General features: G+C 44.5%; 1 protein-coding gene and 1 long non-coding RNA gene across 4 annotated transcripts in view; one reads left to right on the forward strand and one right to left on the reverse strand.

Moving 5' to 3' along the window:
* Nucleotides 1-13,452, forward strand: part of neurl4 (neuralized E3 ubiquitin protein ligase 4) — a 28,552-nt gene extending 15,100 nt beyond the window's left edge. The window contains exons 16-29 of one of the 3 annotated variants that reach the window (XM_083557423.1): nt 3,967-4,095; nt 5,091-5,236; nt 5,353-5,571; nt 6,885-6,983; nt 7,789-7,932; nt 8,017-8,181; nt 8,378-8,536; nt 8,942-9,121; nt 9,221-9,314; nt 9,923-10,030; nt 10,103-10,247; nt 10,584-10,696; nt 10,776-10,935; nt 11,376-13,452. In XM_083557423.1, coding sequence (XP_083413549.1) covers nt 3,967-4,095; nt 5,091-5,236; nt 5,353-5,571; nt 6,885-6,983; nt 7,789-7,932; nt 8,017-8,181; nt 8,378-8,536; nt 8,942-9,121; nt 9,221-9,314; nt 9,923-10,030; nt 10,103-10,247; nt 10,584-10,696; nt 10,776-10,935; nt 11,376-11,580 — 2,066 coding nt within the window. In that variant the 3' untranslated portion in view covers nt 11,581-13,452. Of the gene's footprint in view, nt 1-3,966; nt 4,096-5,090; nt 5,237-5,352; nt 5,572-6,884; nt 6,984-7,788; nt 8,182-8,377; nt 8,537-8,941; nt 9,122-9,220; nt 9,315-9,922; nt 10,031-10,102; nt 10,248-10,583; nt 10,697-10,772; nt 10,936-11,375 lie in introns of all 3 variants that reach the window. The other 2 variants (XM_083557422.1, XM_083557421.1) reach the window with 2 other exon arrangements.
* On the reverse strand, nt 4,620-5,077 carry LOC310735054. The gene is made up of 2 exons (XR_014536211.1): nt 4,848-5,077; nt 4,620-4,786 (listed from the first exon to the last, which is right to left on the reverse strand). It is a non-coding gene; the product is annotated as an uncharacterized lncRNA (long non-coding RNA).
* Nucleotides 13,453-13,667: the final 215 nt, after the last annotated feature.

Consider the following 13,667-nt stretch of genomic DNA (forward strand, 5'->3'; position numbering starts at 1 on the left):
GGAAGGAGGTTGTTCCCCAAAATTTTGCAATACATGGCCCCGGTCATCCTCTCCTTAATACAGTGCAGTCGCCCTGTCCCATGTGCAGAAAAACATCCCCAAAGCATGATGCTACCACCTCCATGCTTCACAGTAGGGATGGTGTTCTTGGGATGGTACTCATCATTCTTCTTCCTCCAAACACGTTTAGTGGAATTATGACCCAAAAGTTCTATTTTGGTCTCATCTGACCACATGACTTTCTCCCATGACTCCTCTGGATCATCCAAATGGTCATTGGCAAACTTAAGACGTGCCTGGACATGTGCTGGTTTAAGCAGGGGAACCTTCCGTGCCATGCATGATTTCAAACCATGACGTCTTAGTGTATTACCAACAGTAACCTTGGAAACGGTGGTCCCAGCTCTTTTCAGGTCATTGACCAGCTCCTCCCGTGTAGTTCTGGGCTGATTTCTCACCTTCCTTAGGATCATTGATACCCCACGAGGTGAGATCTTGCATGGAGCCCCAGTCCGAGGGAGATTGACAGTCATGTTTAGCTTCTTCCATTTTCTAATGATTGCTCCAACAGTGGACCTTTTTTCACCAAGCTGCTTGGCAATTTCCTCGTAGCCTTTTCCAGCCTTGTGGAGGTGTACAATTTTGTCTCTAGTGTCTTTGGACAGCTCTTTGGTCTTGGCCATGTTAGTAGTTGGATTCTTACTGATTGTATGGGGTGGACAGGTGTCTTTATGCAGCTAACAACCTCAAACAGGTGCATCTAATTTAGGATAATAAATGTAGTGGAGGTGGACATTTTAAAGGCAGACTAACAGGTCTTTGAGGGTCAGAATTCTAGCTGATAGACAGGTGTTCAAATACTTATTTGCAGCTGTATCATACAAATAAATAGTAAAAAAATCATATATTGTGATTTCTGGATTTTTATTTTTAGATTATGTCTCTCACAGTGGACATGCACCTACGATGACAATTTCAGGAAAACTTGCAAAATCGCAGGGTGTTCAAATACTTATTTTCCTCACTGTATATATATGTGTGTGTGTGTGTGTGTGTGTGTGTGTGTGTGTGTGTGTGTGTGTGTGTATATATATATATATATATATATATATATATATATATATATATATATATACACGCATATCCATGCAAAGCGCATCGCGGATTCCCCCCCGATCCTGCCGGTGTTCATTCTATGCTTTTGCTGCTCATCCCACGTTCTCCCGTGTGCTGTTCAGCGCCGCGCTTTTACTTTCGCCTCCCGTTCATCGCATAACATTTAACAACAAAAGGCATGTGTGCACTAACTAACAGCAGAGATTCACCAGTATACAATACAACACCTGGAGCATCTGTAAGGTTTGATTTTTCTGCCACTTTCGCGAGTTCTTCTGCGGCTGCACCGAGATAACCGACGTAAAATGGCAAATTTTTACCCCCTTGTGCTCGAGATATCAGGGTTCGGCGACATAAAAAAGACATAACCGATAAAAAATGCTTAGAAAAAGCAAGAATTTGGCGGTTCCACTTAAAAAACGTCGATTTAATAGGGTTGTCGAGTTAACCGAGGTCGAGATAAGCGGGTTCCACTGTTTCATTTCATTTTCTCCCGCTTATCCGTAATTCGGGTCGTGGGGGCAGCAGTCTAAGCAGATTCCACAGACACTTCTCCGTGTCCAGGGATCGGGCTGTCAAGGCCCCCGCCTTCGACTGCTGCCCAATCCTCTCAGCACCGGTCCCTTACGGTCCCTCCTGCAGGTGGTGAGCCCACGGGAAGGCGGCCCCACGTCGCTCCGACGTCACGGTCCTTGATTTTCTCGTAAGGGTCCCCTGGAGCATAGAGAGTTAAGGGCCTTGCCCCGATACCGGGGCTTGAACCCCCGACATTCCGATCGGTAACCCAGCGCCTTAACCGCTGGAGCCACCACTCCCCCTTCCACTGTGTGTGTGTGTGTGTGTGTATGTATGTATGTATGTGTATATATATATATATATATATATATATATATATATATATATATATATATATATACATACACACACACACACGTGTGTGTGTGTGTGTGTGTGTGTGTGTGTGTGTGTGTGTGTGTGTGTGTGTGTGTGTGTGTGTGTGTGTGTGTATGTATGTATGTATGTATGTATATATATATATATATATATATATATATATATACATACATACATACATACATACATACACACACACACACACACACACACACACACACACACACACACACACACACACACACGTGTGTGTGTGTGTGTGTGTATGTATATATATATATATATATATATATATATATATATATATATATCATAGTCATACATACATACATACATAAGGGCTGGAACAATTTCTCGAGTAATGCAAATACAAAAAATCATCGAGACAAATTATTTGCCTTGATGCTCGGTTTGGACCATTTAACTACACATGAAGCATTGTGTTTCCCCACGGACCATTACAACTGACACTCCACCTATTAAACTCTGGAGTGCTTTGGACAGGTAAACTTTTCCAACGTTTGGGAACATTTGAAACTTAGACATAAAGAAAACACTGTACTTTTAACTTTTTTTTATTTAAATTTTTTTATGTAATCTGAAATAAATTTTTATATTTTTATTTAATTGTTTATTAATTTTATTTGCATTTTGTTGTAATATGGCAATTAAATACACTAAAAGGGTTTAGTTTTCATTGCAAGTTCAGCAATAAAAATTTAAATTTTGCTAAAAAGGGACAAATGACGTTAATTTTAAGAGACCCGTCTTATTTTCTCTTGAATATTTAGTGTTGCTCTTTAATAAAGATAAAGTACTCCCTCTCCGATTACTCGATTAATTGTTGGACTAATCGGTGGAATACTCGATTACTAAAATAAACGAAGCTACAGCTCTTTTATATATTGATATGTATATTATCATGAGTTAACTAATGACATCGCACATTATTATTTGTCCTAAATGTACCAAAAAACTTAATACCTTTCAAGTTTTTAATTCTCTAAACAACATGGGCATGAACAAATATTGATGCTTTATGCAAATGTATGTTTATTATAAGTGAAACCAAAATAAACATAGAGCATGAAGACTAAATATTCTTGTAAATGTTTTAAAGTAATTATCACATAAATCATCAGGACACCAAACAAACATAAAGTTTGCTGTGTTTCCACACGGACGGTTTTAATGGCCGTATGTGTGCATCATTAAGGATTTTTGGATCTTGATTTCATCCATCCATCCTTCCTTCCTTCATTCATTCCCTCATTCCTTTCTTCACTCATTCCTTCCTTCCTCCCTTCATTCCTTTATTCATTCCACCAATCCTTTATTCTTTCCTTCCTTCCTTCCTTCCTTCATTCCTCCTTTTGTTCCTTCCTTCCTCGCTTCATTCCTTCCTTCCTTCATTCATTCCTCCCTTCTTTGCTTTATTCATTCCTTCCTTCATTCATCCCCTTATTCCTTCCTTCATTGCTTTTTTCCTTCCTTCCTTCCTTCCTTCCTTCCTTCCTTCCTTCCTTCCTTCCTTCATTCAATCCTCCCTTCCTTCCTTTATTCCTCCTGTTGTTCCTTCCTTCCTCCCTTCATTCCTCCCTTTTTTCCATTATTCATTCCTTCCTTCATTCATCCCCTTATTCCTTCCTTCATTGCTTTTTTCCTTCCTTCCTTCATTCATTCCCTCATTCCTTTCTTCACTCATTCCCTCATTCCTTCCTCCCTTCATTCCTTTATTCTTTCCTTCATTCCTCCCTTCCTTCCTTGATTCCTCCTTTTGTTTCTTCCTTCATTTATTAATACAAATCTCTCTCTCTCTCGCTCTCTCTCTCTCTCTCTCGCTCTCTCTCTCGCTCTCTCGCTCTCTCTCTCTCTCTCTCTCTCTCTCTCTCTCGCTCTCTCTCTCTCTCTCTCTCTCTCTCTCTCTCTCTCTCTCTCTCTCTCTCTGTGTTTCAGACGTGTTTGCTGTGATCGATCTGTACGGTCAGTGTGTTCAGGTGGCAATCACAAATTCCTCTGGTCCTCTTGACAACAGTTTGTGCACCAGCAACATTACAGAGAAGAGTTTCCCAATACACTCACCAGGTAGTGTGTGTGTGTGTGTGTGTGTGTGTGTGTGTGTGTGTGTGTGTGTGTGTGTGTGTGTGTGTGTGTGTGTGTGTGTGTGTGTGTGTGTGTGTGTGTGTGTGTGTGTGTGTGTGTGTGTGTGTGTGTACTTGTATCTGTAAGTGAGTGTGTTTTTGTTTGTGTGTGTGTGTGTGAGTATGTCTGTGTACTGGTTTGTAAATTTCTGTGTGTCTTTTTGTTCGTGTGTAAGTGGTGTGTGTGTGTGTGTGTGTGTGTGTGTGTGTGTGTGTGTGTGTGTTTGTAAGAGTATGTCTGTACTGAATTATAAGTTTGTGTTTGTCATTTTGTGAGAGACTACCAGGCAGGGCTGACTGTGTGTATGGGGATGTGTGTGGAAAAGCAGAGGTTGCCAGGTGAAGGCGTTTCAACCCGTAGTATGTGCGAGTTACTCATTGTCCTCGAGTAAAGATGCGCATTACCGCGAGTGGGTGTAGAAAATAAGTCTGTTGAACCATCGCATGTCGTCTCTTTCTTCCGACCCGGAACCAGTGAGATCTGTTACAGACTTGTCATATTGCCACGTGATGTAGCAACTTTAATTCAGCAAATCCTGCATAGTTCCTCTCAGTTCAGTGTCCGTCTTCTCGGCATCCACCTTCACCTGGTCTCCGCGCGGCAAAGTCACGTGACCACACGTGCACTGCTTAAACTGCTCTTTTTTTTGTTAGCGGTAACGGAAAATCTGCAAACCGTTCTCAAAGTGTGTCCACACACACGTATTTATTTTATCAAATCGCAAAATTTGCCGTCATATAATCGCACAACCCGACATCACGAGCGTGTATGTGGTTTTTTTGGTTCGTGTGTTTGTATTGTTTTGTGAGAGTGAGGGAATAAATGTGTGTTTGCGTAAGTGTGCATATTTGTGTGATTGTAAAAGTGTGTGCGTGTGTTCCCTTTAATAAATAACATTGTTATTAAATAAATCGTTTTGTATGTATGTCTCCCTCTAGTGGCAGGAGTGGCTCATCGCCTGCACAGCAAGCATGGGAAGAACGTGGTGTTGCTGGGAGATGGCTGCCAGGCAGTCAGGGTGGGAGGATATTCTCACGGCATCGTCTTCAGCACAAAGGAGCTCAAGACGGATGAACTGTTCGAGGTGAGATTCTGGAAGAGGTTGTATGAATGGCCCCCTGCATTTATGTGTGCCGGTGTATTGATCTTTACCGCACCATGTGGTACAACATCGAAGAGTTTTGCGCTCTGCTTCTCTAGGTGAAGATTAACGAGGTGGATGAGCAGTGGTCTGGGTCGCTACATATCGGCCTGACCACCCTGCAACCCCCGGACCTGCCCTCCTGCCCCCTAAGTGGCCTGTCGCCCTCACTCACTCAACTCAGGTCAAAAGTCACCTGGCTGCTCGCCGGGTCGGAGGTCAGACGCAACGGTGTTCTGCAGAGACAAAACTTCGGCTGCTCGCTAGACCGACTGACGGTGAGAGAATCAAATGCAGACATATACAATTAACAGGTGCTTTACAGCAGGATTAAATACTCATGTGCGCTACAGCAGGGGTGAATGAACAGGTGCGTTACTACAGGTGGGAATAAAGAGGTGCGTTACTGCAGTAGGGAATAAAGAGGTGCGTTACAGCAGGAGTGAATAAAGAGGCGCGTTACTGCGGGTGGGAATAAAGAGGCGCGTTACTGCGGGTGGGAATAAAGAGGCGCGTTACTGCGGGTGGGAATAAAGAGGCGGGTTACTGCGGGTGGGATTAAAGAGGCGCGTTACTGCGGGTGGGAATAAAGAGGCGCGTTACTGCGGGTGGGATTAAAGAGGCGCGTTACTGCGGGTGGGAATAAAGAGGCGCGTTACTGCGGGTGGGAATATAGAGGCGCGTTACTGCGGGTGGGAATATAGAGGCGCGTTACTGCGGGTGGGAATATAGAGGCGCGTTACTGCGGGTGGGAATATAGAGGCGCGTTACTGCGGGTGGGAATAAAGAGGCGCGTTACTGCGGGTGGGAATATAGAGGCGCGTTACTGCGGGTGGGAATAAAGAGGCGCGTTACTGCGGGTGGGAATAAAGAGGCGCGTTACTGCGGGTGGGAATAAAGAGGCGCGTTACTGCGGGTGGGAATAAAGAGGCGCGTTACTGCGGGTGGGAATATAGAGGCGCGTTACTGCGGGTGGGAATATAGAGGCGCGTTACTGCGGGTGGGAATATAGAGGCGCGTTACTGCGGGTGGGAATATAGAGGCGCGTTACTGCGGGTGGGAATATAGAGGCGCGTTACTGCGGGTGGGAATATAGAGGCGCGTTACTGCGGGTGGGAATATAGAGGCGCGTTACTGCGGGTGGGAATATAGAGGCGCGTTACTGCGGGTGGGAATATAGAGGCGCGTTACTGCGGGTGGGAATATAGAGGCGCGTTACTGCGGGTGGGAATATAGAGGCGCGTTACTGCGGGTGGGAATAAAGAGGCGCGTTACTGCGGGTGGGAATAAAGAGGCGCGTTACTGCGGGTGGGAATATAGAGGCGCGTTACTGCGGGTGGGAATATAGAGGCGCGTTACTGCGGGTGGGAATATAGAGGCGCGTTACTGCGGGTGGGAATATAGAGGCGCGTTACTGCGGGTGGGAATATAGAGGCGCGTTACTGCGGGTGGGAATATAGAGGCGCGTTACTGCGGGTGGGAATAAAGAGGCGCGTTACTGCGGGTGGGAATAAAGAGGCGCGTTACAGCGGGTGGGAATAAAGAGGCGCGTTACTACAGGTCGAGGGAATGAACAGGTGTGTTACTGCAGGTGGGAAACCGTGTGGGTGTAAAGAGATGCAGCGATGACACAATGCACGTCTTCATCGATGGAGAGGACATGGGACCTGCAGCTACTGCTGTGGCTAAGGTGTGTATATATAGATACACACACACACACCTATTGTGAGACACACACCTGGTCAGTAAGAGACACAGATACAGAAAGACACTACTACAGTACACACAGATAGAGTGAGAGAGATTTTGAGAGGGACACAGTGAGACAGACTAACACACATTCAAGAGACACACAAATTGATTGACAGAAAGACAGGGAGAGAGACAAGCACATGTTTAAGGGACACATAGTGAAAAAGAGACACCCAAAGTGATAGACTTAGAGACATGGAGAAAAAGACACATTTAGGAGACACACACAGTTAGAGAGACACACACACAAAGTGATAGACAGAGACAGGGAGAGAGACACATGTTCAAGAGACACATACTCAGAGATGAGACACACAACGTGATAAACTATGAGACAGGCTCGCACGCAAGCAAGCAAACACACACACACACACACACACACACACACAGATGGAGAAATACACTGATAGCTACACACACAACCTTTAATAGAGAGGTAGAGACACACAATGTCCAAAGAGAGAGAGAGAGAGAGAAAGACACACACACACATATACAGAGACATATAGATATATATATATACACACACAATCAGAGACAGGGAAAAAGAGACACACTTTGAGACACACACATGTACAAATATATGTACAGAATGACCTGGATACACACATAAATATGTTAACACTGTTAGATTGTAATCCTGTGTGTGTGTGTGTGTGTGTGTGTGTGTGTGTGTGTGTGTGTGTGTGTGTGTGTGTGTGTGTGTGTGTGTGTGTGTGTGTGTGTGTGTGTGTGTGTGTCAGAACGTGTACGCAGTGCTGGACCTGTACGGGAAGGTGACGGCCGTGTCCATTGTCAGCTCCACCGTGGTGGAGGATACGGACAGTGTAAAGGCTCCATCACTCTCTTCGGACAGCTGCAGTGAGGGAGAGGACGAGTCCACAGCGGTCAGTCACGGGGTCAGGACAGGACACGCAGCATCACTCACCATCTCACACTGTCTTACTCTGATCCCTGTGTCCTCTGTCCAGTGCGAGAGCGAGCCTGCTGCGGTCCCCGTGGCGATGTCCTTCCTGGAGAACCACGGGAAGAACATCCAGCTTTCCAATCAGAACCTGACGGCCGAACGAGTCTCGAGTTATAACCAGGGCCTGCTGGTCACTGCACAGGCTCTGCCTCGCCAGCAGCTCTTCCAGGTGACTGACACACACACACACACACACACACACACACACACACACACACACACACACACACACACACGTTTTTTTTGACCCTGCATGAAGCTACAAATACACAGATTGACAGTTTGTTGCTATATTTTATGTTCTGAAACTTGAACGTCTAAACGTTTAAAACGAAATACTAAACGTCTCATGTCCTTGTGTCCAGTTTCAGATAGACAGACTGAACACATCGTGGACGTCGTCTCTCTCTCTGGGTGTGATTGGTCACTCTCCTGATCGACTCAACTTCCCCTCCACAGCCTGCTGCCTTAAACGCTCCGTCTGGCTGCTGCAGCGAGACTCTGTCTTCCACAACTCACTGAAGGTGATCTGTCTGTCTGTCTGTCTGTCTGTCTGTCTGTCTGTCTGTCTGTCTGTCTGTCTGTCTTTCTACCTTCCACAACTCACTGAAGGTGATCCGTCTGTTTCTATCTGCTTCTTTGTCCGTCATCCTGTTTGTTTTTTGTCTGTCTGTCTGTCTTTCTCGCTTTTGACTGTCTATCTGCCTGTTTGTCAGCCTCTTTCTTTCTTTCTTTCTTTCTTTCTTTCTTTCTTTCTTTCTTTCTTTCTTTCTTTCTTTCTTTCTTTCTTTCTTTCTTTCTTTCTTTCTTTCTTTCTTTCTTCCATCCATCCATCCATCCATTCATCCATCCATTTCTTTTTCTGCATTTCATTCCTTCCCAGTTTAATCTAGTTTCTCTTTCTGTATTGTACACATTGTCCTCCTCAGATCTGTGAGAACTATGGTCCGAACTTGGACACGTGTCCTGAGGGGACGGTGTTGGGTCTGCTGGTGGACGCTAACAGCTGTCTGCACCTGTATGTGAATGGGATGGACCAGGGTGTAGCAGCACAGGACATCCCGAGCCCATGCTATCCACTTATCGACCTGTACGGCCAGTGTGAACAGGTCTGTACACACACACACACACACACACACACACACACACACACACACACACACATTTAGTAAAAAAAATGATAACACAGGGATGTAATTATTAAACAGGTTACCATAGTGACCAGCCATATGGAGGCCGTGGGGGCAGAGAGTGGAGATGTGCGCTGCCAAGGAGACATGGAGAAAGCAGACATGGTGGACGGTGAGTGAACCTCGTCTCACCTCGTCTTAACTCTGTCTAAACTCGTCTCATCTCTGTCTAAACTTCTCAACTCGTCTTATCTCTGTTTAAATTCAGCTCATCTCTGTCTCAACTCTGTCTTAACTCGTCTCATCAATTTCAACTCGTCTCATTTCTGTCTCAACTATGTCTCAACTTGTCTACCCTCGTCTTAACTCTGTTTAAACTTGTCTCAACTCGTTTATTCTCTCTCAAAATGTCTGACCTCATTTTGTCTCACCACAGATCCATTTGTCTGTCTGTCTTTATATACCAATGTAAAATTGCCATTCCATCCACCCATCTATAGATCTATTTATCGATTTATCTATCTCAGTCTAAAAGTTTTGGCACTCTTTGCCACACTTTCAGCATTGAGTTTGTACAGTATCATTAACAGGCTCACTGTAGTATTATGATTTGGAGAGAGGAATGTTGAGTTCCTGTGTGAAGCAGGTGTGTGTGGTTATATTTGTGGGATTCACCATATGTCAGTAGACGAGTACTGAGGAACGTGTTTTCCAGCCAGAGAAGACGATCCTGGATCTGGATACCTGACTGTATTTTCTTGTTTGATTTGTTTCTTTTAGGAATAAAGGAGAGTGTGTGCTGGACGCCTCCTCCTGAGGTGAACCCCAATAAGACGTGCGAGTACCAGGCTCTCTGCTCCAGATTTAAGGATCTGCTCACACTGCCAGGTTAGACCAGTTTAACCCCGCCTTCTCTACACATGTACACCTCCATTACATCTCTCTCTCTCTTTCTCTCAGACGGCTACTTCAATGAGGACGCCAAGTATAACCTTTGTTACTGCGAGTCCTGCCATAAGCTGCGTGGTGATGAGGCGTATTACAAACGTGGAGAACCACCACGAGATTACGCTCTGCCTTTCGGCTGGTGCCGCTTCGCTCTGCGGTCAGTCTCTCTCTCTCTCTCTCTCTCTCTCACACACACACACACACACTCCATATCTACACACACACAGAGAACTGACTCACCCTCCACACATATCTACATTCACACACACACACACACTTAATCAATTAGATAAACACACATACACACAGATATACACTCTCACTGTAACTGTGTGCAACTGTGAGTAAGTGTGGGTGTAAAATTGTGTAACTGAGTCAGGGTTAGTGTAAGTGTATGTATAACTGTGTAAGTGTGTGTAAAAGTGTGTATAACTGTGAGTAAGGTTGTGTGTAACTGTAAAAGTGTGTGTGTGTGTGTGTGTGTGTGTTACAGGATAAAGCCTCACTGTGAGATAGCGAACAGCTATAAGAAGTGGCACATCGCGTATCACGGGACGAGTGTAGGATCTTTGCGCCGCACGCTGGACCACAGTCAACTTCTACCTGGTCAGTACTTACACACACACACACACACACACACACACACACACACACAGGGCTGAATGGTGTTGTTCCTCTGCAGCAGACGCCTCGTCCGTGTTCTCGCCGTCTCCGGTGAAGGTGGAAGGTCACGGCAGCTACAGTGAGCCGGAGGAAAACAGCGCCCCCGAGAGGGAGGTTCCTCGCGTGCACCTCTCCCCCACTATGCGCTACTCCGGCCTCGAGATCTTCTCCCCTAAAGTGCAGTACGTCTCATCAACTTCCTGCTTCACACACACACACACACACACACACACACACAATACAGTCGTACTGTGTGCCTCTCTCTCTCTCTCTCTTTACTGTTTGTCATCTTTTCTCTTTTTCTCTCTCTCTCATTCGCTTGCGTTTCCCCATCTAACTTTCATTCTCTTTTATTTGATTGTGTTCCTGTATTCCTCTCTTTTCCTTTGTTGGTCTCTTGTACTTCTCATTCTCTTCTTTCTGTATCCCTCAATCAGTCTGTTGGTCATTCTCTGACTTTTCTTTCTTTGTCTCACCTTCTCTCTCTCTTTCGCTCTCTCTCTCTCTCTCTCTCTCTCTCTCTCTCTCTGTAGGGTTAGAGTTCAGGTTCAGGACATGTTTAGGTTGAGTATTTACACAATGTTGGCGTTTACACTCGTGTGTGTGTGTGTGTGCGCTGCAGATTCCGAGACCCTCGCTCCCTGCGCTGTCACCACGCCCAGGTGGGCTTCCAGGTGTGTGTGCGTCCGAGCTCCTACAAGGTCGGCCCTCAGTCTCTGGGTCTCAGCGAACCGCTCGATCCCCGATTCAACAACACAGAGATCGAGTGGATCACCAAGGAGCAGGGAGGAACCCTGCTGTACGGCCTGCTGATCCGCGTCGAGTGACAGAGAGAGAGAGGGAGAGAGAGAGAGAGAAGAGAGAGAGAGAGAGCAGGCTGCTGGTCCTGCTTTCTGAGAAATTAAGCTCCTTTCTCTCTCTCTCTCCATTTTTTCCCTTTTTTTTTTTTTATTTAAAGATAGTGTTTTTTTGGGAGACACTTCCTGCACTTTATGTTCCAGACCCCAGCGGACAAGCTCTCTCTCTCTCTCTCTCTCTCTCTCTCTCTCTCTCTCTCTCTCCATCTATCTATTTAAATATATATTATCCCTCTATCTCTCTTTTTCCATCTTTCTTGATTCCTCTTTCTATCTATCTCTATCCCACTCTTTTTTTGCTGTCTTTCCTTCTATTTATCCATCTCGCTTGCTCCCTCTATTATTTATTATTCTCTTTTTCTTCCTTGCTCTTTTTTCATCAGTTTTTATCCTTGTATCCTAATTTTGCTCACTGTGGCGCTCTCTCTCTCTCTCTCTCTCTCTCTCTCTCTCTCTCTCTCTCTCTCTCTCTCTCTCTCTGATGATGATGGTTCTCCTCCTCTCCTCTCTGTAGCACAGGCCTGGGTTTTTTTTCTTTTTTACTGTTGGTAAACAGACTCAGTACCGCCCCCACCTGGAGCTACACAAAGACACACGCTAAAGAGTAAAAAAAAAAAAAAAACCAGGAAACAGACTTAAAGAAAGCAGGATCATGAAGCTCTTCAGTCCAGGGTTCAGGTTCTCGCTGTTCCAATTTACACAGGGGAAGATTTTAAACGTCGCACACAGTGTTACATTTTTACTACATCCTGTTAAACAAACAAACAAAAACGGAGTTCACGTCGTCTTTCATCACCACCGGCTTGTGTAGCGTGGAACTGTCTTTGTCATTCTCTTTCTCCTCCTTTACTCCAGAGGAACCGTACAAACTCCCCTCCTGGTTCTGCTCGCGCTCCAATATCATAACAACTGGAAAAAAAAGAACAGATTACCCCCCCCCCCCCCCCCTCTCTCTCTCTCTCTCTCCCTCTCCACTCCCCCCCCCCCCTCTCTCTCTCTCTCTCACCGAAAAGCTAATTATTGTAACGTCTGAAGGTGCAACAGACGGAGCGTTCACCACTTCATTATCTCCCGTCTCAGCCAGAATAAAAAAATCCTTTGTGCTCGTAAATATTTATCCCTCCCCCCTCCCCCTCTCAATCTACTCTTACGCTCCAGTGTTCTGAAATCCATCTAATGTAAAATCAAAAAAAAAAAAAAAAAAGTAAGAAAAGAAAATCTTGTCTCAAGACATTTTGGGAAATGAAGTTTAAACTGTTTTGAGTTTACATTTTTTTTTCCCTTTTCTTTTTGTTTAAGAATGTTTACCGTCACTCGCGCAGGTTTTTGCCCTTGTCGATTATTATTTTTTTTATTTCATAGTGTCGACAATTCAAATTAGACTCCGCCCCCATATCTAATATAAAATAAATATAATTATTAAAAAAAAAAAAAATTTGTTGCCAACTATAAACTACTTGAGTGAAAGTTTTGACACCCACCTCGCCACCACGGACAGTGTCTGAAAGTATGCTTGCTATAAAACTGAAATGTGAATACACACACACACACACACACACACACAAACATACACACTTTGGGGTTGATGTTGGCCCATTTGCTGCTTTTTTTTTTTCAATCATTACTTTATTATTTGTCGATGTCGGTTTTATTTGTATTTTATTACGTTGTACAGCCTGTTACATAACACTTATCTTCCTGATTTGTAAGAAAATAAAAATGTATATATGAAAAAAAAAAAAAAAAACCCTTCACACCATCCATCTTGTCTCATCCATGAAGAGGGCAAAATTATTGGCACCCTCAAGCAGAAATTATATATAAAATGATTAATAGAAAAAGCCTACGCTTACCTTTCTGATCTCACTCACACACACACACACACACACACCGTCCAAAAGGATCTCGGAATGTTGTAAAATGAAATTTCTCCTTTAGGTTTAACCTATAACCTAAGTCACCCTATATCTATCTATCTATCTATCTATCTATCTATCTATCTATCTATCTATCTATCTAATTTTTTATTTTTTTTTAGCACGGGTGGGGTTAATGCA

The sequence above is a fragment of the Silurus aristotelis genome, assembly GCF_946808225.1.
Source record: "Silurus aristotelis genome assembly, chromosome: 12".
Classification (NCBI taxonomy): Eukaryota; Metazoa; Chordata; class Actinopteri; order Siluriformes; family Siluridae; genus Silurus; species Silurus aristotelis.